Source organism: Panthera leo, chromosome A3 (genome assembly GCF_018350215.1).
Source record: "Panthera leo isolate Ple1 chromosome A3, P.leo_Ple1_pat1.1, whole genome shotgun sequence".
Classification (NCBI taxonomy): Eukaryota; Metazoa; Chordata; class Mammalia; order Carnivora; family Felidae; genus Panthera; species Panthera leo.
The window spans coordinates 102923294-102949115 of record NC_056681.1 but is presented as its reverse complement, the minus strand read 5'-3'; the positions used below and the strand labels follow the sequence as shown (position 1 = coordinate 102949115).

General features: G+C 36.2%; 1 protein-coding gene and 1 long non-coding RNA gene across 7 annotated transcripts in view; one reads left to right on the top strand and one right to left on the bottom strand.

Moving 5' to 3' along the window:
• ANAPC1 (anaphase promoting complex subunit 1) overlaps positions 1 to 25822 on the bottom strand; it is a 96256-nt gene that overhangs the window by 31036 nt on the left and 39398 nt on the right. For all 6 annotated transcript variants that reach the window (XM_042933052.1, XM_042933057.1, XM_042933058.1 and 3 more), the window contains 13 exons: positions 23532 to 23610; positions 22682 to 22718; positions 22514 to 22584; positions 19866 to 20044; positions 16475 to 16689; positions 14096 to 14214; positions 8402 to 8673; positions 5824 to 6058; positions 4449 to 4540; positions 2745 to 2879; positions 2474 to 2556; positions 1500 to 1578; positions 713 to 787 (listed from right to left, as the gene is read on the bottom strand). In XM_042933052.1, the coding sequence (XP_042788986.1) occupies positions 713 to 787; positions 1500 to 1578; positions 2474 to 2556; positions 2745 to 2879; positions 4449 to 4540; positions 5824 to 6058; positions 8402 to 8673; positions 14096 to 14214; positions 16475 to 16689; positions 19866 to 20044; positions 22514 to 22584; positions 22682 to 22718; positions 23532 to 23610 (1671 nt within the window). The remainder of the gene's footprint in view (positions 1 to 712; positions 788 to 1499; positions 1579 to 2473; positions 2557 to 2744; positions 2880 to 4448; positions 4541 to 5823; positions 6059 to 8401; positions 8674 to 14095; positions 14215 to 16474; positions 16690 to 19865; positions 20045 to 22513; positions 22585 to 22681; positions 22719 to 23531; positions 23611 to 25822) is intronic.
• LOC122216343 lies at positions 1813 to 24982 on the top strand. The gene is made up of 3 exons (XR_006200840.1): positions 1813 to 1844; positions 5833 to 5946; positions 24882 to 24982. It is a non-coding gene; the product is annotated as an uncharacterized LOC122216343 (long non-coding RNA).

Sequence of the window (25822 nt, the reverse complement as noted above, 5' to 3'; positions counted from 1 at the left end):
TTAAAAAAAAAAAAAAAAAAAAAAGGAACAGAGACTATCAGACATGGACAGTTGATTAAAGGGCAATATTTAGTTTACAATATTTGGCTTACAATTTTTTTTCTAACTTAATGTTTATTTTTGAGAGAGAGAGAGAACGTGAGTGGGGGAGCGACAGAGAGAGACACACAGAATCGGAAGCAGGCTCCAGGCTCTGAGCTGTCAGCCCAGAGTCTGACGTGGAGCTCAAACTCAAACTGTGAGATCATGACCTGAGCCGAAATAGGACCTTCAACCGACTAAGCCACGCAGGCACCCCTGATTTGGAATTCAAAAAAGAGTCTGCTTATTTCTATTTGGCTTATTAAATAAATATGCTATAAAGTAATTAAAACAAGTTATTATATAGGAGATCTAAACTTGCCACAAAGTAAAATAGCATCTTAAATCAATGTGTGCTTAATTAGGCTAAAAATGTCAAAAATACTTTTTGAGGTTCTTTGGTGTATTTCATTTTTAATACTATAATTTCTTGGAATCTGGGGCCACAGCTGCAGTCTAGGGTCAGCACACAATCTTAAACTGAAAAGTTCCTATGTTTTCAAAAGATACTATAAATAATCATCAATATTGCTTTTATTCTAAAAAGTATTTTATAGGGTTTTGGAAAATCCCACAAGAAATCGCAATTTATGCTATTAACAATCTAACAATATTTATTATACATACTTACTTGAGGAACATTGCTATCAACCCACTTGGAATTTGGTAAAATATCATCCCACAGAATCAGGCATCGAGCAAGTGTCTTAAAAATGTAAAGATAAAACTAATCAGAGTAGGCAAAGTTCATACATTAAATAACAATGATAATATTAAATAATGTAAAAATCAGTTCCCAACTGATGGCAATTTTGAAAAAGACAGTACATAATATCAACCTGAGGCTAATCTCGTTAAAATAAATTGAAGATTTAGATTTTAACACAGAAAAAACTAAAATTGAGTTGATTATTATCAAAGTTTAGAGGACTTTTTTTAAAAGCAAGTTTTAACTTGCTTCATTAAAGAAAAATCAGAATCTTAGCACTGTCTATAGAACTTAAAGGGTTTCATATGCTAAAAACATACATGTTTAAACACTAAAGAATCAAGGGAAAAATGTAGGCAATTATGTCAAACAGTTACAGTCATTAGTTATACTCTTAATAGTAATGCTGCATCTTAATAATTAAAGAATATAAAATAAAGCAGTAATGAAGCCCCAGACACTTACTGCTTGTTGAATAATGTAATAAGTTGAAATGTCAACTCCTAGTATTACATATCAACATGGCTGTGTTTCCTGGCATTCCTACAAGTTACATTTGGGAAATTTCAAAAGAATACTACCAATTACATACAGGATGGATTAACAGTAAAAGGTCTCCCTTGCAGAAACATCTATAGTCACAAGCTAAACTCGAGAACCCCAAAGACTCCTCATGTTAGCAGAAATAACAAACTACAAAGTACCATACCCTAAGCAAGAGAAATTCCGGTTTCACAAAGTCCAGCAAATACATGGTGTCAGGAGCTCGAAGCCAATCTGCGATAGATCTGGTGGTGGTGGAGATCAGTAAGCATTACTGCTCAAGTAGAGGACAAAATAATGGGAATCCCAAGCCGGATTTCAAACCCTTCTCCCCACTCCATCCCCACCCTGTTTTCCACAGTACTTGATACTTTCTAACACAGTATTTGTTATGTATGACTGTCTGTCCCACTATGACATAAGCTTTATGAGCACATATTTTTAGTTTTGTTTTGTTCGTATCTTCAGTACCAAGAAAGCACTGACATACATTATTCATCCAAACAGATGAGTAAGTATCTGTTTTTAGCCACTTTGTTAATTCTGCATACATTCACTTTTTCTAACAGGAGAAATTTATAGCATTGAAAATTCTCTTGAATCTTAGAATATTTTTTAACTTTATTAAAAGACTTAAAATTTAAACTATGGTTTATGTCTCCTACCCACCTTTTCTATGTAAAATGTAAAAGAATAAATGCCAACCGTACACTTTCAAGTGTCAGCACTAATTATTGGGCTTGGAAAGGTAGATGGTGTGATTATTACAAAAGTTCTTGAAATAAACAGAAATCAGTTTTACAAATGGTAACCAAGAATAGAATAATGCTAAATTTTTCTGATTTGACCAATCCTCAAACAACATGCAAAATTAATGAAAAGGAATTTGGGCATCTTTTACTGTCACTGATATCAACTATAAAACAGAAATAAAAATTGGGAATTAAATAAAAATAAAAAAAAACTGTCCCAAGATTATATTGTTTCTAGATAAAAATCTATGCAACTTATAGTACTGGAGAGAATTAAAATCAGGCTAATCTATACCAGGAAAATAAACTCATTAATCTGGTTTTACTACTGAGGTCAGAAAGGAAGCCACACTATCATGGCAAGGGGTGGAGTCAGGGAATGCGATACCTGTTATTGGTTTTTAAGTAGATCATGGCCAAAGCTAGAGTGGCACCTGGACAAGTTACATCAACATTTATGGTATCTCCTTCCTATCAAAAACAAAAAAAATATTCATGTAAAAGAGTTCTGAAATATTACAAATTCTTCTGAATATAAATTCTTCTTCCAGCCTATGCTTAAAATTAACAGATATACAAATGTCATTAAGAAACATACTATTTGCAAATTCACTTCTTAGCTTCCAAAATTTTGATCTGTTGCTTTACTATGGACTTACTTTGATTTGATAACTTGGGGATTTATGCTTCTCCCTGTGCATTCCTGCTTGAAAGCGCCTATGACCTCCAACCATGTACTGATACAGCTGCTCAGGCACATTGAGATCAGACATACCTATCAAATTACTGCCATGCTGGAAAAGGAAATAACAAACACGTGAAAGGAAATCTTATGGAATAAGATCCATAACACATACAAATTGACAAATAAAAGAATGAACTAACTTGAAAGCAGTGTATTTTGTGGGGTTTTTTTAATTAAAATAACGACTACTCATAACTACTACTTAATATTCAAACAAGCTCTTAATTATTCACATTAAGAATTATAACACTTAATATATTTAAGTTAATACTTTCATTTCACAAAATAAAGGCTTTATAATACAGTTAATGATACTAACAAAAGAAATTACTAGATATATAAATGAGACTTGAACTATGAGCACCTGAGTCCTTTCATTACTGTGCCTATGACCTCTTTCAGCAACAATAACTATAAATTTTTTTTATGTTTATTTTTGACAGAGACAGAGACAGAGCATGAGCGGGGAAGGGGTAGAGAGAGAGGGAGACACAGAATCTGAAACAGGCTCCAGGCTCTGAGCTGTCAGCACAGAACCCGACGCAGGGCTCGAACTCACAGACCATGAGATCACGACCTGAGCCGAAGTCGGATGCTCAACTGACTGAGCCACCCAGGCGCCCCATCAGCAACGATAACTATAATAATAAACTTACTGAACACTTTCTCTGTTCCAGGTACTATTCTATATGTTTAACATGGATTAACTTACTTAATATAACAATTCTACCAAATAGCTACCATTTTATAGATGAGGAAAGTGAGGCACCAAGATATTAAGCCCAAGGCTACATAGCTAGTAACTGGCAGGGGTGGATATAAACAAGGATATAAAACAATCCATGGAGTTGCTTAATCAACCGACAATACCGTAGTTAAATGACATAACTCACTCGTCAGGACCAAATCAAGATCCCAATTTCCAGTATGCTGCTTTTCCATTGCACCATCTGCCTCTTTAATTCACGTGTCAAATGTGAAGAATCAAAAACCTAATAGACAGTGAACTTTCCTTATATAATTTAGTTTCAGTATAACACTGTACTAGTGGTTAAGGAACCCACATTCTAGGTGACAGTCATTTAATGAAACGTTTCTGATAATTCTACACTATGTATCATGGATGTGGTTAAAGATGGATCAAAGTGATACTACATTGCCACAAAGCAAATACTACGGTGGCAACATTCTGAGATCCCAGTGAATACCAGGGTGCCAAACAAAGGTCATGGTTTATCTCTAGCAACTACTATAGACTCTTAAAGCTCCCCATCATATACACATTTCCACAATTTTCTTTTTTTTTTTTTTTTGTCTGAGGGGGTTACCACTTCATCTTATGTCCTAGATTCTTGGAGATATTTTATTCCCTTAGTTCATTCATGAGCATTTACATCTAAGCCAGGGGAATATAAACCTTAAAGCCCACTTTTTCAATACAATTTCTCTCCCATTTCCAAATCTAGCGCTTTGAAAAATATGCAGAAAGAAAAAAGAGCTGAGAATCAGGTTAAGTCAGAGTAAGACAGAGTGGTATTCAGAGTTAAATACCAAGATCATTTGTCTCAACATGCAGATAATTATTACTGAGGCATGTGAAGGCACAGAGAGGGCTTACCCCCAAGCAAACCATGCCCAGGGCCAACCCAGCAGCTAAGGAGTAGGACTCTCTGTCAGTGCAGTATTCCATTTCAGGACCTGGGGGCCGTCCTGTAAAAGAAAATAACACAGTTCAAGCTGGCCTCTTAAAATTCTATCATAAGTCTTAGAATTAACTTTCTAGTAAGTTGCGTAAGAACCATGAATTCAATATAACCTCACTCAGAAAGATACATTACTACAAATGGTATCCACAATTGTCAGTTTACTACAAAATAACGCCCAAAACGGTTCTTTTCATGTACCAATTTGAAAGCAATGACTTTCAGACACTGTGAAACATTGGGTTTTATTAAGACAAAAAAAAAAAGTTATCAAGAAGTAGAAAAAAATTCTTGAAGGGTGCTCATAAACATTTTAATTTTTAATCTCTTGCATTTTGTTTTTTTGTTTTGCTATTTCCAATCCACTCATTAGAGGGGGTAAAAAACATGTTCAAATGATAATGATGGACAAGAAGGATGCTATGTTTTTAAGCTAAATACGGGTGGCTAAATAAACGAGGGTGGCTCAGTTGGTTGACTTAGGCTCAGATCATGATCAAGCAGTATGTGAGTTCGAGCCCCATATCGGGCTCTGTGCTGACAGCTCAAAGCCTGGAGTCTGCTTCAGATTCTGTGTCTCCCTCTCTCTGCCCCTCCCCTGCACATGCACACATGCTCGCACTTTCTCAAAAATAAACATTAAAAAAAATTTCTTAATGTTTTTAAGCTAAATGTTGTATTTTAGGCACTTATTTTGAATCTACATAATAGTGAGCCCTACTGTGCCAGAAGTTCTGTGTATGGATCCTAAAAGTTTGGCTGGATACTAAATTTATACATTTAGGGGCACCTGGGTGGCTCAGTTGGTTAAGCATCCAGCTCTTGATTTCCGCCCAGGTCACGATCTTGTGATTCGTTGGTTTGAGCCCCACATCAGGCTCTGCGCTGACAGTGTAGAGCCTGCTTGGGATTCTCTCTCCCACTCTCTCTGCCCCTCACTGACTCGTGCGAGCACATGCATGCACACTCTCTCTCTCTCAAAATAACTAAAACTTAAAAAAAAAAAAAAAAAAAAAAAGGTACTGAGAGAAAAAAAAAAGACCAAAGGTTACCTCATTAAATATGATCCGGAGCTCAACAATGGGCTCACCAAATAAACATGCAAATTAATAATCTGCACACTAATATCAGTCTCAGAAAATATTACTTTTTTTTAATTAGCACGAGAATATTCTAACAAAAGCTACTATTTTTCCCTTAATTTTTATGATTTTTACTATCATTTTTACTTTGGCTCCTGCAGAGTGGAAAATGTATGCTTATGAAGACACAGCACTATTAATACCGTACCTATCTCAGCCAACAGGACTTCCGCAGTGTGCCTGTGAGCTGTCCCCTGATATACAAGGCCAATGCCAACCACTGCAGCCACCTGGACATTATGAGGAACATCAAGCTCTGTGGACGTTGGGGGTAAGAGGGCAGGAATGTGAATGCTAAGAAGCCGAGTAATTGACATATCCATGGTGCCCAGTTTAGCAGCAGAAACACCAAGGAGCAGTCCAATGCTTGTCATTTCATGACCCTAAGGTAGAAAGTAGAATGAGATGTAAATCACTACCAAAACAAATATGTAGTCTTAAATACAGTACTGCCTGCCGGTACTTTCAGTAAGCAATTTTACTGACAGGCAGAGTGAGAAGTGACAATACAACAGCAAACTAAACAGACGTAGTTCTTTTCTCTCACAATGCTAGTGCCCTAATGGAGGAAAAAAGCGTTGGATTAAAATATACAAATACATTATTTAAAAGGCAGTATACTGAGAAAGCACAAAATAATATGAAATAGTATTTTTAAAAAGCCTAACTTAGATTAGGAGGAGCTGGAGAATAATTAAGAATCTCTGAAGAAGTAAAATTTACAATAGGACTAGAAGGATTAGTACAAATTAGCCAGGAAAAGTAGTGGAAAGGGAGGAAATTAGCTTTAGAAAGTAAGAGAAAATAAGGTCAGGTGAGAGAACAACATGTAAATGGCTCTGATGTGATTCAGAAAATAAACCTTCACATTAACGGTTAAGTGACCACAAGATGCCATGACAACTCAATGAGAAACGAATAGTCTTCAGAAAATGGTGCTGTGATCATTGTAGACCACATGCAAAAGAATAAAGTTGGACCCCTTCCTCACATCATTCACAAAAATTAACTCTAAAATGGATCACAGAACTAAATGTAAGAGCTAAAACTATAAAACTCCTGGAAGAAAGCACAAGTATAAATGCAACAGGACCATGGGTTAGGCAATGAAATATGATACCAAAGCACAGCAATTAAAAAAATAGATGAGGCGCGCCTGGATGGCTCAGTCGGTTGGGTGTCTGACTTCAGCTCAGGTCATGATCTCATAGTGTGTGAGTTCGAGCCTTGGGTTGGGCTCTGTGCCGACAGCTCAGAGCCTGGAGCCTGCTTTGGATTCTGTGTCTCCCTCTCTCTCTGCCCCTCCCCTGCTCACACGCTGTCTCTCTCTCTCTCTCTCTCTATCTCAAAAATAAATTAAAAAAAAATTTTAATAAAAAAATTAAAAAGTAGATGAACTGGACTTCATTAAAATTAAAAACTTTTGTGCTTCAAGGATACCATCAGAAAGTGAAAAGTCTGCCCACAGAATAGGAGAAAATTTTTGCAAATCACTTATCTGTTAATTAACTTAGTATCTAGAATATATAAAAAAATACAACTTGGTTAAGGCAACCCAATTTTAAAATAAAGGATCTGAACAGACATTTCTCCAAAGACGACTTACAAATGGTGTATGAACACATGAAAAGATGCTCAACATCATTAGCCATCAGGGAAATGCAAACCAAAACAAGGAGATATTACTTCACACCTACTAGGATGACTACAATTAAAAAGACAGACAAGTGTTGGCAAGAATGCGGAGAAACTAGAATCCTGATGTATTGCCGGTGGGATCGTAAAAAGGTACAGCCACTCTGGGAACAGTTTGGTAGTTCCTCAAATTTAAACAAACATTTACCACATGACCCAGCAATTCTACTCCTAGGAATATATCCAAGAGAAATGAAAACGTACGTCCACACAAAAACATGCATGTGTTTACAGCATCACTAATCATAACACTTAGAAAGTAGAAATAACCCAAATATCCACTAACTGATGAATGGATAAATACAGTATATCCATACAATGGAGTATCTACTGAGCAATAAAAAAGAATGAAGTGCTAATACATGATACAACACGAACAAACCTTGAAAACATTATGGTAAGACAAAGAAGCCAGTCATAAAAGACCACCTATTTTATGATTCCATTTATATGAAAGGTCCAGAATCAGTAAATCCATAGAGACAGAAAGTAGACCTGTGGTTGCCAGAGGCTAGAGGGAAAAGGGAATGGAGTTACTGCTATTGGCTATGAGATTCCTTTATGGACTGATGAACATGTTCCAAAATTAACAACAGTAATGGATATACAATTCTTTGAATACACTAAAAACCACTGAATTGTAGACTTTAAATGGGTGAATTTTTATGACATAAAAATGGAAGAGTTCACACCAAGAGGAAGAGTTTGGTTTGCCAAGCTCTGATGTGAAAAAATGTGGTTTACCAAGAAGCTCAAATGGCCAGTCCCTATGGTTGGAATGTGGAGAGCAAGGGGATGAGAGATACAAAGCCAAGTTGGACGAGTGGGATCACATAGACTCCTGGAATGTGTATCAAGAGCAATGCAAAATCTTTAAAAAGTTTTGACACGGGAAGTCTTTAGAAAGATCACTCTGCCTGCTGTGAGAACAATGGATTTAGAGGAACAAAAATAAAGAAGAGCAAACAGAACGATTAGGAGCTACTGCAGTGGCCCAGGTGAGGCACAATGCCAGGAGCTGAGAGTCTCACCTTGGTCAAGTAGTCATGGATATTGAGAGTAGCCAGCTTGGTAAGGTGCCCATTCAGACCCAGGGCCATGAGAAAGCCAGCATATTCATTGGCTAACTCAGCATGCTTAGGCTTATTATAAACAATCCAAGCTGAGTCGATCTGGGAGGCAGGGGCTATCTTCAGGCCAGCAGCCACACCATTGTGGAAGCTGGCCCAGCTTGTCATGTTGGGAGGCACATCGATGTTTCCACTGTTAAGGTCTACTGTTGTGTTCCGAGGAGGGGCCCGTCCTATTCAGGCAAACGAATTTAAAATTGAGAGAGTAATAATTCATAAATCCGTAATTATTCAATTTAGATTTTTGAAAACGAGATTACCTTTTCTACATTTGAAACCCTTAACCCCATAATAGTTGGAATGATATTAGGTTACTGTGAGTACTTAAACTTTTATACATGTACGTCAAACCTGATTCAAGGTGGAAAAATACTACTTGTTTAAAATAATTCATTATCTGAAACTGGACCACTTTTTTACATCATATATAAAAATAGACTCCAAAGAATTAAAGACCTAAATGCAAGAAGTGAAACCAAAAAACTCCTAGAAGAGAACATAGGCAGTAATTTCTTTGATATCAGCCAAAGCAACATTATTCTAACTATGTCACCTAAAGCAAGGGAAACAAAAGCAAAAATAAACTAGTGGGATGACATCAAAATAAAATGCTTTGGTACAGCAAAGGAAACCATCAACAAAACAAAAAGGCAACCTACTGAATGGGAGAAGATATTTGAAAATGATATATCTAATAAGGGGTTAATATTCAACTTCTACAAGTCAACATCCAAAAAAAAAAAAATCTAATTAAAAATGGGCAGAGATTCTGAATAGACATCTTTCCAAAGAAGACATACAGATGGCTAACATATATGAGAAGACATTCAACATCACCAATCATCTGGGAAATGCAAATCAAACCCACAGTGAACTATCATTTTACACCTATCAGAATGGTTAGAATCAAAAAGACAAGAATTAACAAATGTTAACAAGGATGTGGAGAAAAAGGAACCCTTGTGCATTGTTAGTGAGAATATAAATGTGGAAAACACTATGGAAGTTCCTCAAAAATTTAAAAACAGAAATACCATTTAATCCAGTAATTCCACTACTGGGTATTCACTACCCCTCAAAAACAAAAGCATTAATTTGAAAAGATACATTCACCCCTATGCTTATTATAGTATTATGTACAATAGCCAAAATATGAAAGCAGCCCAAGCATCCATCAACAAATGAATAAAGATGTAGCATGGGCACGCACATACACACACAAAGACGCACGCACGCACACACACACAAGCACACACACACACACACAGAGGAATTTTGCTCAGCCATTAAAAGGTATGAGATCTTGCCGTTTACAACAACATGAATGAACCTAGAAGGTATTACGCTAAGTGAAGTAAGTCAAACAGATAAAGACAAATACTGTATAATCTCACTTATATGTGGAATCTAAAAAACAAAAGAAATGAATAAACAAAGAGCAGAATCAGACCTATAAATACAGAGAATAAAGTGATGATTACTAGAAAGGAGGGGAATAGGGCAATGGCCAAAATGGGTGAAGGAGAGTGGGAAGGAGATACAGGCTTCCAGTTATATAATGAGTAAGTCACAGAAATAAAAGGTGCAGCATTGGGAATATAGTCAATGGCATTATAACAACATTCTATGGTGACAGATGGTACCTATACTTGTGGTGAGGATAACACAGTTATTGAATCACTACGCTGTACACCTGAAACTAATGTAACATTATGTGTCAACTCTACCCCCCAAAAATAATAATAATTACTTTAAAAACAAAATAATTCATCATCCTTTTGCTAAAATACATGGGGCTAAAATCAGATAACTGATGCCAATTTAACTTTAATCAGATCTGATTAGGATACTTACTGCTTTGAAATTTTTCTTTCAAACAGAAAAAAGCTTATTAAAAAAAATAATAAAAATAAAGAGGCACCTGGGTGGCTTAAGGGTCTGACTCTTGATTTCAGCTCAGGTCACAATCTCATAGTTCGTGAGTTTGAGGCCCACATTGGGCTCCACGCTGACAACGCAGATCCAGCTCAGGATTGTCTCCCTCTCCCTCTGCCCCTTCACAACATGCTCACACATACATGTTCTCTTTCTCTCTCTCAAAATAAATAAATGAAAAAAAAAAAAAAGTTCTAGGGCGTCCCTGGATGGCTCAGTTGGTTAAGCATCTGACTTCGGATCAGGTCATGATCTTGCAGTTTGTGAGTCAGCCCCGCATCGGGCTCTGTGCTGACAGCTGAGAGCCTCGAGTCTGTTTCGGATTCTGTGTCTCCCTTTCTTTCTCTGCCCCTCCTCCGCTCACTCTCCGTCTCTCAAAAATAAACAAACATTAAAAAAAAAAAAAACAGGTCTAAAAAATAATAAAATGGGGCGCCTGGGTGGCTCAGTCAGTTAAGAATCCATATGACTTTGGCTCAGGTCATGATCTCACAGTTCGTGAGTTTGGGCCCTCCGTCGGGCTCTGTGCTGACAGCTCAGAGCCTGGAGCCTGCTTCAGATTCTTTGTCTCCTCTCTCTACCTCTTCCGGGCTTGCACTCTGTCTCTCTCTCTCAAAAAGTAAACATTAAAAGAAATTTATAAAATTAAAAATTAAAAAATAATAAAATGGAGACTAACATTAAAGTTAAGCTAGATGAATAATAAACTCTAACCTGTGATTGATGACACTGATGTTAATTCTAAATATGCATCCTACATTTTTCTCTGGACATTAAAGAAAAATAGATTCTAAAAAGAGATAAGGACCTTTAAAAAGAGACAAGAACCTTTAAAATTTGCTCTCTTATCAATACATGTTTATCTCTCTATAAGTATCTAATTTTGCAATTGTTAAAGACGCCAAATTGCAATCAGATAGTACAATAAAAAGTATAATTTTATAGACTCAAGTTACCCAGTGAACCATAAAGAGTATTTGCTGAATTAAATTTTATGGTCAATATGTTTAAGAACAATGTAAATTATGGGGCGCCTGGGTGGCTCAGTTGGTTAAGCATCCAACTTCAGCTCAGGTCATGATCTTGCAGTTTGTGAGTTTGAGCTGCAAGGGATCTGTGCTGACAGCTCAGAGCCTAGAGCCTGCTTCGGATTCTGTGTCTCCCTCTCTCTACACCTCCCCTGCTCACCCTCTGCCTCTCTCTCAAAAATAAACATGGGGCGCCTGGGTGGCTCAGTCGGTTAAGCGGCCGACTTTGGCTCAGGTCATGATCTCGCGGTCCGTGAGTTCGAGCCCCGCGTCGGGCTCTGTGCTGACAGCTCAGAGCCTGGAGCCTGTTTCGGATTCTGTGTCTCCCTCTCTCTGACCCTCCCCCGTTCATGCTTTGTCTCTCTCTGTCTCAAAAATAAAAACGTTAAATAAATAAATAAATAAATAAATAAACATTAAAACAAATAAATTTAAAAAAGTGTTCATGATGCTATGCTCTCTTAGAATTCCTTGAGTCTTTTGGTTTTGATCTACACTGTGTACTGGCAAATACAAATTCTTTTTATATCTTTAATATTCTGTATTAATTAAGTCACGCCATGGATGAATGTTTAAGTATTCCAAATATTGCACAAAATTGCACAGTTCACTACACATTTGAAAATATGGTTTTAAAGGAGTTCTGAAGTTATGTAAAATAAATTTCAAATAGATGCATAATGTCTTAATTGGAGTTGGTATACATATACATACACACAAAGTAAAATATGTTTGTTTTACTTTGCGTACCTAAGAGCTAACTCAAATGCTGGTGCATGACAGCACCACACAGGGTGACAAGTTCATAAAGTATATTTTTACTTTCTCAAAAGGCAGAAAGATTAATAATGAAAAAACTCACTTTCTAAGACAATCATCATATGCATAAGACAGAGTATTTACACACAAGAGAAAATGACAGGCAAAGGCTAAAACAAATTTTCTTCAATAAGAATAACAACACACAAAAGCACAAATAGGGTGTAACAGTGTGAGTTAAGGAGCTATTTATTCTAAGAAAGTACCTTTTCCTAAATTAATTTATTATTAAAACAAGATAATAAGTTTTTTGGGGGGGAAGAGCTTGCCAAAATGGCTAAATAAAAGTTTGGATGAATGTCAGAACATGCAAATTTGAATATACAAATTTAATTAAATGTATTCAGAAAACAAAAAAGACGATTCATGTATTTATATTTTAACACCCACCCAAGCATCACTGCCCAGATTTAATACATTTTAACATTTGCCAACTTTGCATGAGATTATTTTCTTTTTAACCCAAATTCTTTATATGAAAACCTTCAAACAGTTGAAAGATTAATAGAATGAACACCTATATACCCTGTTCTCTAAGATTCAGTAATTAGTCAAATTTTGCCATACTGCTTCATCTCTAAGAGGGAGAACAATTCAAATACTGAAGGTAATTCTGCTTGCTGTATCTCTAAATAAGATTAGGGCTCCAGAACAGATATAATAAGATGAAAATGTGTTCTTCTCTCATTTTCCGTATGATACTAAATGTGCAAGATCTCCACATATCTAAGTGGGACCCTGGATTTTATTAAATTGTGCAACTTAAAACACTGTGGAATTATATTTCCATATATTATATATATTACTGCATGTATAATATATATGTTTTGTAGAGGTCTCATGAAACCACACATATTATAGTTCAGGAATTTTCAATGATAATTTCAATGTACACAACCAGCACCTTGAGAACATATTCAAACTAGCATTAGGTGAGCATGCACTATAAAACCCACTGTAACCCATAATATTGAGACATGAACACACTTCCATCTCACAGAAGTAAAAATCCACACAACCAACCAGAAAGGTAATTTAACAATATGTTATATCAAAGCCTTAAAAATCTAGCTGTCCTAGGAATTCCACTTTTAAAGCAATTAAACTAAATGACTACACCCTCCTGACAACATGTTTATAATAGCAAAAAAAAATGATAACTTCCAACAAAACCAGGTTGTTTACATAAACTATATTCCATTAAATAAAATACTCTGGAGCAAACAAAAAATCAAGTTGTTGATTAAAAACGTGTATACAAATACCTACCTACCTACACATATACACAATATAATTGTACACCTATGTTTGGTAGGTATGAAAGGATTCTCCCTCTACAGTAAATTTTAAAACAATTTCTAAAACAGATTCAAATTTGCTGATAATTAAGCACATATAAAATTATAAAATAGAAAAAACTGAGAACCATACATACCAAAATGTTAACACCAGTGAACCCTACCAAGTGAGACTACTGTACTTGACCATTTACATATTCTACTTTAAGAGTATTTAAAGTTCAATAACCTCACCATTATCAGTATCTTTCTAAACTTTCCCAAGTGCCTTTTTATATCATGAAATGGTTTCATTAAAAGCAAAACTTAGTAACAGGCTCCATGCTACGTCCCTCAATGTTTACTGTGCTTTGCTATTTGAGCTTTGACAACCACTAGAGTAGCTATTAATAATATATGAAATCACTGGGGATAGAAAGAACACTTCTTTGGTTTTAACTAAAACAATTCAACAATGCCACTAAAAATAATACTTAATCATTTTCCTTTCTTGCTGAGCACAGAATTTAACATACCAGTCAAATTCAATTTAGGAATAGGCAGTGGTTCCGTTGGAACAGGATGGTATGAAAACAAGGTAAACATTCCTCGTCCTACGGGAAGGGCCATAGTTCGCTGACACAACTGGAGCAATCTATAATTAAAATCAAAACCAATATGTGAAAAACCTTTAAGCAAAAAGAAACTGGAATGTAATCTGTAGGAAAGTATTCCAAAAGAAGAAGTGCTGGTAAGATGAAATCACATCAAAGTAAATCCAAACAAAGATGTGATCCAAACGTGGTTATTCTCATTTTAATACTCTGTTCCCCTTAGAAATTCTAAGAGAGAGATACATTTCCTTTCTTTTCATATTTGCTTTAAGTGAAAACCAGATGGGCTATAAATCAAGCCAACCCTCCCTGGACATCCACAAAGAGAAATGTAAAATTCCACTCTGATGCTAACCTGCTCAAAGGAAAATGTTGTATGTTTTGGGTTTCCTCGTTTTGTTATTTTCAGACTAACTGCATCCACTACATCTCTGGGATCCTCTTCCCATCCTTTCTGCCACCAAAGCCTGAGTAGTGCTACCTCTGTGGCCTGTACACAGGAAAGAAACTCCCTATATTGGAAGCCAGTGGATTTCATAGTGTCTCCAGGGAAAAAATAATTAGTTTCACTTACATGATGGCCAAGATTTATAGGATTAATAGCATTATAAATCAGTTATATTCAAGGTTAAAATGGCTTCAGTGGGCTCTAGTTTGAAACTAATACACCACTCTTGTTTCTATATTAAATCCTGTTCCATGTAGCCCCTTAAAAAGAAAAATCAAACAGAAATTGTGGAAGTAGGGGCATTTATAATCAGGAAACAAACACTTAACACAAGTTATATCTGAAGACACAAAAAAATCCCTTCAGAGGCTCTTTCTCTGCAGACAAAGCTATTCATAAGCACGTTCTCTAACTGTATACACATACAGCTTTTCTAATTTTTTGGTGAGGAAAATTTGCTGTCCTAAGATTCTTTAGGAACAATGCCCCACGTTAATTTAGAATCAGAAAAATTCAAGGCAATCCCATAGAATGTTTTTAGCAGAAACCTTAAATATAATCCACAAAACTGTGATAACGGATTTAAGATGTCACTGATTACAAGACGCATCACTATTTCATGAAGTACTAAAAAAATATTGCCAATTAAACTATAATACCTATTGACTGAAAAACATATTCTGATTTCAGAGATATTAAAAGGTAAAAAAAAAAAAAAAAAACAAACTAGCATCGTATCAATGAACTCAGTTAATAATCATGGCTAACTGCATTCAGCTTTACTACATACTGGACAGTGTTCTAACCACTATGTAGAAATAACTCACTGTACACACAGAGCAACCTTGTGATGTACGAATGCTACAATTATGCCTATTCTTATAGTTGAGGCAACAAGAAGTTAAGTAATTCATCCAAAGATACCCAGCGGATAGTGGCCAACCTAGGCTTTCACACAACTTCTCTGTCACTCAATCTCCTCTATTACCTAGGTATATATGGAGAGGAAAGTGTGAGAGGAAGATTATGACTAATTCAGATCTTCAGCACCCTGAGGCTAAGTGTGGATGGTCCTTCCCCTTAAAGCAGTACCACAGTAAGCAAAGTTAAGGAGAACCAGAAAATCATAGTGGAAAAATTACAGAGGATAGATACCAGGCAGGTTAACAGGACAGGAAAGAATTTTAAAATATAAGTGGAATTGTCCCAAGGCAACAACCCTGAAATGTCACAGAATGGGTACTACTGAGTCTTACAATTACCAACAGAAATAATGTATGTTAGAGAATGGCAGCAGAGAAGTTTCAGAGAGTATTACTGATCAGATCAGAAAAAAAACTTACCGGTATAAGTTTAAACTACACTAAAAACTTTATATTAAGCAAAATGGTCTTAGAGTCGCCTTTTCTAAATAGCACATAGCTATATTTCGAGAGGAGGGTCACATGTCATCAGATACTCTTACGTTTCAAATACTTTGAAAAAATGTTATGGTTTACCAACTTTGAACAAAAACTTAAAATACATGGTACTTTTAACTCCGAAGTATCTTTTTAGGGTTTTAAAGCACAAAAAAACATTGACAAGAGGGGCGCCTGGGTGGTTTAGTCCATTAAGTGTCTGACTCTTGATCTCAGCTCAGGTCATGATTTCATGATTCGTGGGATTGAGCCCCGCGTCATGCTCTGCTCTGACAGTGCAACCCCTGCTTGGGATTCTCTCTCTGCCTCTCCCCCATGTGCACACTTTCTCTCTCTCAAAATAAATACATAAACATTAAAAAAAAAAAAAAAAAAAAAAAAAAAAAAAAAAAAAAAAAACACCGACAAGTGATAATGACATGTTTCCTTTACCTGTTTTCTTTTTCCTCAATAAACTCATGGTCACTGAGTTCTGGATACTGTACTACATTGACACGGACAGGATGCGCACTTTGAAGAAGTCTTCGCACGTCCTGCACCCTTAAATCTTCACTCCATATTAATGACATAACTTCCTGATTCATGTCATTCATGCCATCATCTTCCTCCTCAGTTTCTGTTCCTGAAGGAACATCTGATGAGAGCACCTGAGTAACAGACTTGGTTGTAATAATTTAAAAACCAACCACCATGCACTCACTGAATACAAAGATATATAGGATGATGCACTATGACTCTATCAGTACAGAGAACAAAGCTGGTTTGGGTACCCAGTGTATACTGGGACTTCAATCTAGAAGTCTTTTTTAAAAGTACAATCATATTGCTCACTTGGGAAAATTCTTTATTGAGCTAAGGGAAAAAACATTAGATTTAGGACAATAGTCAGCTGACTCCATTAGAGAAACATTCTAAATAAATAATAAAAATATAACTATATCCTAAATGTTCTAAAAAGGAAACAAATTACTAGAAGTGGAATATGAAACCCACTCACTATTACTGAAGAACCCAGGCTAACTTAAATAATATCTTTGATTAATATAAGCAGAAGAAAACAACCTGGAAGGGTATATACCAAAGACTGGAGAAAGTTAACAGTACTTTCTTACTTTAGTACTTTAAAATGGATCATAATTGATTTTCACTTTTTTATAAGGATGTTTCTTAATTGGATTTCTTAATCAGACTGCAGCAAAACAAGCGAGAAGGGTTAATCCCTTGATTATCATTCTTTCTCAGAAGCTCAGCATGTGCTTTCATATGAGCCTTCCCCATCCAAATAATTCAATCACACTTCAACCTAGGTATGAATAGCATGAAATCTTCTCATTTTCTCTCAAGGATTTTATACTCCTTTAACAAAAAATTAATTCCATTTAAAATGCTAATGTTTTATGACATTTAATGTGGAAGCAACATTAGCTGGAAAAAAAATAATAGATATGACTAACCAATCCTTCTTACTTAGTTCATAAATATTCATTATGGTTCCTATGGAATATCTAATTTTGAAAAAAACTATATTCTAATGGATGAGTTTGCTATAAAGTATAGACTCAAATAGCCAATGCACTGAAAATAGAAGAGTTATAAAAGGTAGCCTCAAATAACTGAACAAATTGAATTTAGACAGAATTACTTAAAATCACACCTAAATACAAATCAAAGATTATCAATATCATTCGGTTTTAGTGCTAATGATGTTAAACTGCTCTCATAATAGTAACAAAACAAGTCTAAATACTAAAATTTATCTTGGTAAATAAAAGGATCATCATATTATTAGCAAAAAAAAAAAAAAAATGGTTTTCTGTTTAGAACAAGACAAATAGTAATTCAACTAAGAGCTGTTATACAAGTATAGATAAAAAGCAAGGTATGCTGGGCCAACACTGCTGGAGATGGGATCCACAGCAACAGCTTCTGTCACAGACCCAGCAGGCAAATTGTGATACAGACTCAGAAGGTCTGAAGAAGCATTAATAGCCTAAGACCTAATGTGGATTATAAATAGTTACATTTTGATTAATATGTTCAAAAGCTAGTAAGTGATGAGGCAAATGTGTGCTATTCTCTTAGAGATATAAACAAAGTTGAAGAGTCACCTGGAGTGGAAAAACCATCCCAGAATCCTCTCTGATCCTCAGGGTAATGCAATACTACCATTTTTTTTTTTTTTAAGCTAAATAGAGTTCTAAAAGAAGTACCAGAAATTCCATTTTTAAGTCTTAAAAACGACTGATTTTAAAAGAGAGATCATTAGAGAGTAATGATGTATTTGATTTTCTATTGGTAGTCTTCTCAGAACCCATTCTTTATAAAAGCAGACTGGGGGGGGTGGGTGCCTGGGTGGCTCAGCTGGTTAAGCATCCAACTCGGTTTTGGCTCAGGTCATGATCTCACAGTTAAGTTGGTGAGTTTGAGCCCCACGTTGGGATCCACACTAACAGCACGGAGCCTGCTTAGGATTCTTTGTCTCTCCCTCTCTCTCTGCCCCTCCCCCATGTGCAGGCACACGTGCGCACACTTTCTCTCTAAAAATAAATAAATAAACTTTTAAAAAACGAAGTAAAAGCATAGGAATGCAAACTGGTGCTGCCACTCTGGAAAATAGTATGGCGGTTCCTCAAAAAATTAAAAATAGAACTACCCTATGACCCAGCAACTGAACTAACCAGGTTTTTATCCAAGGGATACAGGTATACTGTTTCAAAGGGGTACATGCACCCCAATGTTTACAGCAGCGCTATCAACAATAGCCAAAGTATGGAAAGAGCCCAATGTCCACTGATGGATGAATGGATAAAGAAGATGTCACACACACACACACACACACACACACACACACACACACACACACAAATGGAGTATTACACGGCAATCAAAAAGAATGAAATCTTGCCATTTGCAACTATGTGGATGGAACTAGAGGGTATTATGCTAAGCGAAATTAGTCAGAGAAAGACAAATGTCATATGACTTCACTCATATGAGGACTTTAAGACACAGAACAGATGAACATAAGGGAAGGGAAGCAAAAATAATATTGAAACAGGGAGGGGGACAAAACATAAGAGACTCTTAAATATGGAGAACAAAGAGGGTTGCTGGAGGGGTTGTGGGAGGGGGAAGGGGCTAAATGGATAAGGGCCATTAAGGAATCTACTCCTGAAATCACTGTTGCACCATATGCTGACTTGGATGTAAGTTAAAAAATAATTAAAAATAATAATAGTAATAATAATAATAATAATAATAATAATAATAATAAAAAGAGTAAAAGCAGATTGGAAGACTGACAAAGGAAAGAATTTCAGGAGGGATAATCTAAGACATCTTCTAAACAACTTTAGTGTCTCTTATCCCAGCTCCCAAAGAACTTTTTCCTGCGACTTCAGTTTTATGTGATTAAACAGATGTATTTACATCTATTTCAAAGGTTAAAATCGAGAAATTCACATCAAAAAAAGTAGGAAAGAGAAAATAGTTACATATTCAACATGAGGCTATTAACTACGAAAGTAGTTACTTACCAATTTCACTACCAACAAGTAGAGAAAGAGTCATGGTACTGGATGTATACACTCAGCACTTGTCCTAACTCAAAGCAAAGTCTAGGCAAAAACAGAGCCTTCACAAAATCTCTGTTCCCATGTCAATTCATAAATAAGAGTATCTGCCCAATTATAAACCCCATGGCATAAAACATAAAAGACAAACTGATATATACACTTGGAAAAAGACTTAAGAGAAAAATGAAGATTTCTACTTCGATTTTGAGACTAAACCTGAACTTTGAACTTTCAGTGTTAATACTCACAGATTTCCCTTTGGGCAAGTTTCCTTCGCAGGCCTGTTTGGACAGATCCTGCCGTCCGATCAGGAGACAGACAGCTTCTGGCCAGTCTGAAGCAGGCTGTTCACGACAGTGGTAAATTGCATCTCTGATGGGAAGAGCAATTCCAAAGGGAAGAGTTTCCAAGTCTCTTAAAGTGAAACCTTGTGATGAAAGGAAAGGAGAACATTTTTCATTCAGACCTGCTATTGTCCCAATTATCCTCTGTCTGAAATTAATCAATATCCATCCTGACAAATAAAAAGAGAAATTGATTCCGTTCACCTTACTACCAGACTAATGTCTTAACATCAGGGATTAGTATAAAAGGTCTCTTTAAAAGAACTAAAAACCTTCAGAAAAAGAGAACCCAACAGGAAAGACAGGAAGGACAAAAAGACATTTCCCAAAAAAGAAACACGAATGGTCAATAAACATATGAAATGATGGTTTATTTCCTGAGTGATCAGGAAAGTTCAAATTAAAAACTACTAAATATATAATTTCATTCATTTGACAGACAAATATTAAATAAAGTAAATCAACACCAAGTGTTGGCAACTATGTAGAAAAATAGTAATTCCCATCCACAGTTGGTAGTGGTACAATCACCTTGGAAAACACACAGCATGTACACATAGGTCCACCCCTTATGGTCCATTAACAGCCATACAGAAATTTGTGTACATGTGCACCAGTCACAAGTATTAACATACTGATTAGCAACGCTATTCACTCACTATGACAAAAAAAGGGTAGGGAGGAAACAGCCCAACTGCTATCATCAATAGAATAAACTGGAATATATTCAAACCATAGAGTATAGAGCAGTGAAAATGAATAATCTACTGCTACATGAGTTAATACGGATGAATTGAGTGAAAAAAACAATTTATATCTACATTCATTTATATGAAGTTCAAAGACCTACAACACCAAGCAACAGATAAAGATGATAAAACTATGGGGGCGCCTGGGTGGCTCAGTTGGTTAATGATCCAACTTCGGCTCAGGTCATGATCTCACAGTTTGTGAGTTCAAGCCCCATGTCCGGCTCTGTGCTGATGGCTCAGAGCCTAGAGCCTGCTTCAGATTCTGTGTCTCCCTCTTTCTCTGCCCTTCCCCCGCTCATGCTCTATCTCTCCCTTTCTCTTAAAAATAAATACATATTTAAAAAAAAAAAGATGATAAAACTATGAAAGTAATGAGGGAACGGGGCGCCTGGTGGCTCAGTTAAGCGAACAACTGGCTTGGGTCATGATCTTGCAGTTCGTGGGTTCGAGCCCCACATCAGGCTTGTACAGACAGCTCAGGGCCTGGAGCCTGCTTCAGTTGCTGTGTCTCCCTCTCTCTCTGCCCCTCCCTTGCTCACTCTCTCTCTCTGTCTCTCTGAAAAATAAGCATTTAAAAAAAGAAAAAAGAATGAGGGAAGGTAATAAAAAACCTCAGTTTAGCCTGCAGCAGTAGGCTGTGTGAGAGAAAGATATCACACGGAATGGACATGCAAGGGCCTTCTAGTACACTAGCAATGTTCTACTTACAATGGTAGGTGACCTCTAAACATACACATTTTATGCATTCTTTTATATTATACCATACTTCATATTTAAAATTTTCAAGACCTTAGGTAAATTAAAATTTATTTTTCCTATAACGAATTTCTCAATTTTATACTATTATATATTATTTATTAATATTGGAAGTTGATTAATTATTGAGGTAAAAATGTTCCCTTCTACGAGAGTAACACTTTTATTAAATATCATATGATATACAAATGGACAGAACTAACTCATCTAATGTTTTTCAGCACAGGTATCTTATCTGTAATACTATACAATAATATTGTAATTTTCATGAGAGCATATTTAAAACAACAGTGAAAAACTAAGTCGTTTAGAATATTCTTTAAATAAGAACTCAGACATCCTGTAATATTCATTACACCATTATTTTATAACAGACTATATGATAACATTGTCATTTTTTATATCTTCATATCCATAATTTAAAATTTTTAGTTCTTTATTTTCAAAAAAAAAAAAAAAAAGGTCTTTAGTATTTTACTCCATTTAAATCCTAAGAGCACTGGCTTCGAGAAAAGAGAACAGGGAACTCCTTTCCTCCCTTTCCCTCTTTCCAGCTCTATCCTCATCTTGGAGCCGAAACCACTAGCCTATATTCTTCAAAAACACACCCTGAAGTGTTTGTACAATTACTTTTACAATTAGCCAGAAATACTTTCTGATATCTGAGTATTACAACTGCTTCAAGTCTGTATGTGTAGTGATTACAGTTCTCCATTCTAAGGCCAGTCCACATAGCTACAGCTTTAATTGGCCTAAGGTGAAGCAAATAAACATTTCTGACCCATCGAGAGATAAAAGCTGGTATACTAGGTATTATAATCCGGAAGGTATGACATGGTCAGGGAAAGGAAGTGAGGCTTGAAGCGCCTTAACACTGGTCCTGCAGGATCCTTTCATAGAACGAGAGTCCCTCTCTTCTCCTGCTTCCCAGTTCTAGCTCGCTGTGAAGAAGCACGGCCTACTGAACAAGGAGGTGTCCAGGGAAAGCAGGGGGTTCTCACCAGTATCTCAAAGACACATGAAAAGTAACAAAGACTACCTTACCTACATCAGTCATCCAGACGACTAATCGTTCAGCTAGACTAGAAACTGATGTAGAATGCCTGAAACTAAACCTGTAAGAGAAGAAAACACAAAAATATTAAAAAGAATAGTAAAATGCAATAATGTTTTATATTTTTAATATAAAAGCATTATCTGAATAAAAATCACCTGTTTTCTTCTTGTTCTGCTTGTGACTTCTGGGGGGCTAAAAGGCAATGAAAAGGAAATTTTATTTTGATAGTTATCCTGATAAACAGAACATATAACAGAAGACACTTGGAAATGAAAATTCAAACAACTCCTAAAAAAAAAGTAAGCAGTCCTCTGGCAGGCTGGAAAGTATAATAATTTCCCTGAGGCCAAAATAGTCCTTTTTTGAAAGCCATCTGCACACCAGGAATCTGTGTTCTCACCAGAAAATGACCGCGCTGGCACTCTGATCTTGGGTTTCATTACCTCCAGAACTGTGAGAAATCGTTTGTTGTTTAAGCCACTTAATTTATGGTACATTTAGTACAGAGGCTCACACCGACTAAAACAGAACCTGAATAGAGAAACTTATAAAAATAATTGACTTAAACTCAATTATGTCAATAATTTCATTAAATGTAAATTAATACTCTGTGGTAGGCCAAATAATAGTCCTCAGAGATGTCTATGCCTGGTTGCTGGAATCTTTGAATATGTTACCGTACTTTGCAAAGGGGATACTGAAGACAGTAAGATTAAGATTATGGACAAAAAATAAAATTAAAATAACATAAAATAAGTCCTTTTTACATACATTGAAAAAATGTAAAATTTGTTAGATCTGAAGTACTCCTGGTCTCTGAAAATTAGCTATAAACCACGGACAAGAACAGTGCAAAAGGCCACCACTAAAATGAGGCAAGACATGGCCTCTAGAACACTTAGGAAATCTTTAATTTTTTAATCTCAATTCTGATATTAACATTTGTAAAACTGTGTTTTGGGGGAAAAAATTCATTTTGGGAAGTCTAACATTACACTGACTTACCTATAGTTATCCTGGATAAATACTGTGAAGATTCATCAGAAACAGAGCTCTCATTACCAAGTATGTAGAGTGCAATACTCTGCATAAGGAGAAAATTTACATTATTTTTCAAACGAATGACGTATAATTACACAGAGGAAAATTCATCTATTTTAGGTGTACAGCTTTGAGTGTTGACAACATACAATAATACAATCACTACTACAATCATGATGTGGAACACTTCTATCACACCAAAAAGCTCCCTGCACCCTTTGTAATCAATCTACTCCTCCTACACCCAGCACAGGAAACAACTCCTGTTTTCTTTCCCTATGGTTTTGCCTATTCAACAATATCACATAAATGGAATCTTAGATTATATAAGCTTCTGTGTCCTACTTCTTCAACTTAGCATCCCTCTGAGATTCATTCACATTACTGCGTGCGTCTGTAGTTGGTTTCTTTTTATTGCTAAGTAGTATTCCATTACACAGATGTACCAAACTTTCTCCATTCATAAACTGACAAACACTTGGGTTGTTTCTGGTTAGGTGAACCCTAACCCACACCCTTCACTTTGGCCTTCAAAGGTCTCATTTGAATATTTGCTACCACCAATATCTGCACCTGCACTAAGCTTTTTTTTCTTTTCAAAGAAAGCAGCACGATTCCATTAAAATTTTACTATAACGCAGGAGAATCTTAAAAACTCTATATTCTAAACCAATACAAGCACTGCAAATGACATAGTCCTGAACCTAACTGACATCATACCTCACAACGAAAAGTTGTAATACAAGTATCTACAAGTTGACTAACATAATTTAAGTTGGAGGCTGACCAACTTGGTATATTCTTATTTCTCTGGCTCCCCTTTGTGGCTAGATACACATCAAGTCTCCCCCCATCCAGCAGAGTTGGACAGTACCAACATATTTGGTGGTTTCACTTAAATGTTTCTACATAAGCATCAAGGATGTAAAAGTTCTGGAATTAACCTGCTCTTAATATTTCAGAAGGTTTTTTTTCACGTATGTATTTTGAGAGGAGGGGGAGGCGAGAGAGAGAGAGGGAGAGAATCCCAAATAGGCCATGCTGCCACCATGGACTCCAATGTGGAGCTCGATCTTATGAACTGTGAGATCATGACCTGAGCTTAAATCAAGAGTCAGATGCTTTATGTATTGAACCACCCTGGTGCCCCTAAACCTGCTCTTAATATTTTATAAATATATTTAATGCCACTGAATTAACTGTACACTTAAGAATAGTTAAAATATTATAAATACATATATAAATATGTTATGTATATTTGACTACCATTTTTTTTAAAAAAAGCAAAATTACTCTCCTGCATGTCTGTTTCAGAGTCATAGGGGCTCTGAAGCCTTTCTCAACATGAAGAAAAGCAGGATGTGGAATAAAAGAAAAGACGAGCAGGGTACATAGACATTTATAGTGCAGTGATATCTGTGGAGGAAACAAAAGCATGAAATTCTCCAATAAGCCTGGGAAGGCCCCGTCTCTGGGAAGGTCCACAAAGGACCCAGGCTGCTCCAGCGAGAAGGGGATGGGAACGTGAAGGAACTCACCTTTACCAAAGTCCTTTGTTTGTATCTGAAGGTTTGAACTCAGACATGAACTAACTGAATAAGGGATGCTGGATGGAAGGTGGGCAGGGGAATGAGTTAAATGGGTGATGGGTATTAAGGAGGGCACTTGTTATGATGAGCACTGGGTGTTGTATGTAAGTGTTAAATCATTGAATTCTACTCCTGAAACCAGTATTATACTGTATGTTAACTAGAATTTAAATAAAAACTTGAAACATACATACATGCATATAATAAAACAATTCTGAAAAAGAAGAATAATGAAAAGAGGAATCACAGGGGCGCCTGGGTGGCTCAGTCGGTTAGGCGGCCGACTTCGGCTCGGGTCATGATCTCGCGGTCTGTGGGTTCAAGCCCCGCGTCGGGCTCTATGCTGACGGCTCGGAGCCTGGAGCCTGTTTCAGATTCTGTGCCTCCCTCTCTCTGACCCTCCCCTGTTCATGCTCTGTCTCTCCCTGTCTCAAAAATAAATAAAACGTTAAAAAAAAAAAAAAAAAAAGAGGAATCACACAAAGCAATTTTAAGACTTACTATACAGCTACGGTAACCAAGACAGTGTGGACAGCAACACAGATCAACAAACTACAACAGACAGCCCGGAAACAGACCCACAAAAATGCGGCAAACTAATTTTTCATAAAAGTGCTAAAGCAATACAGAAAGGATAGTCTTCTCAATAAATGGTGTTAAAAATAA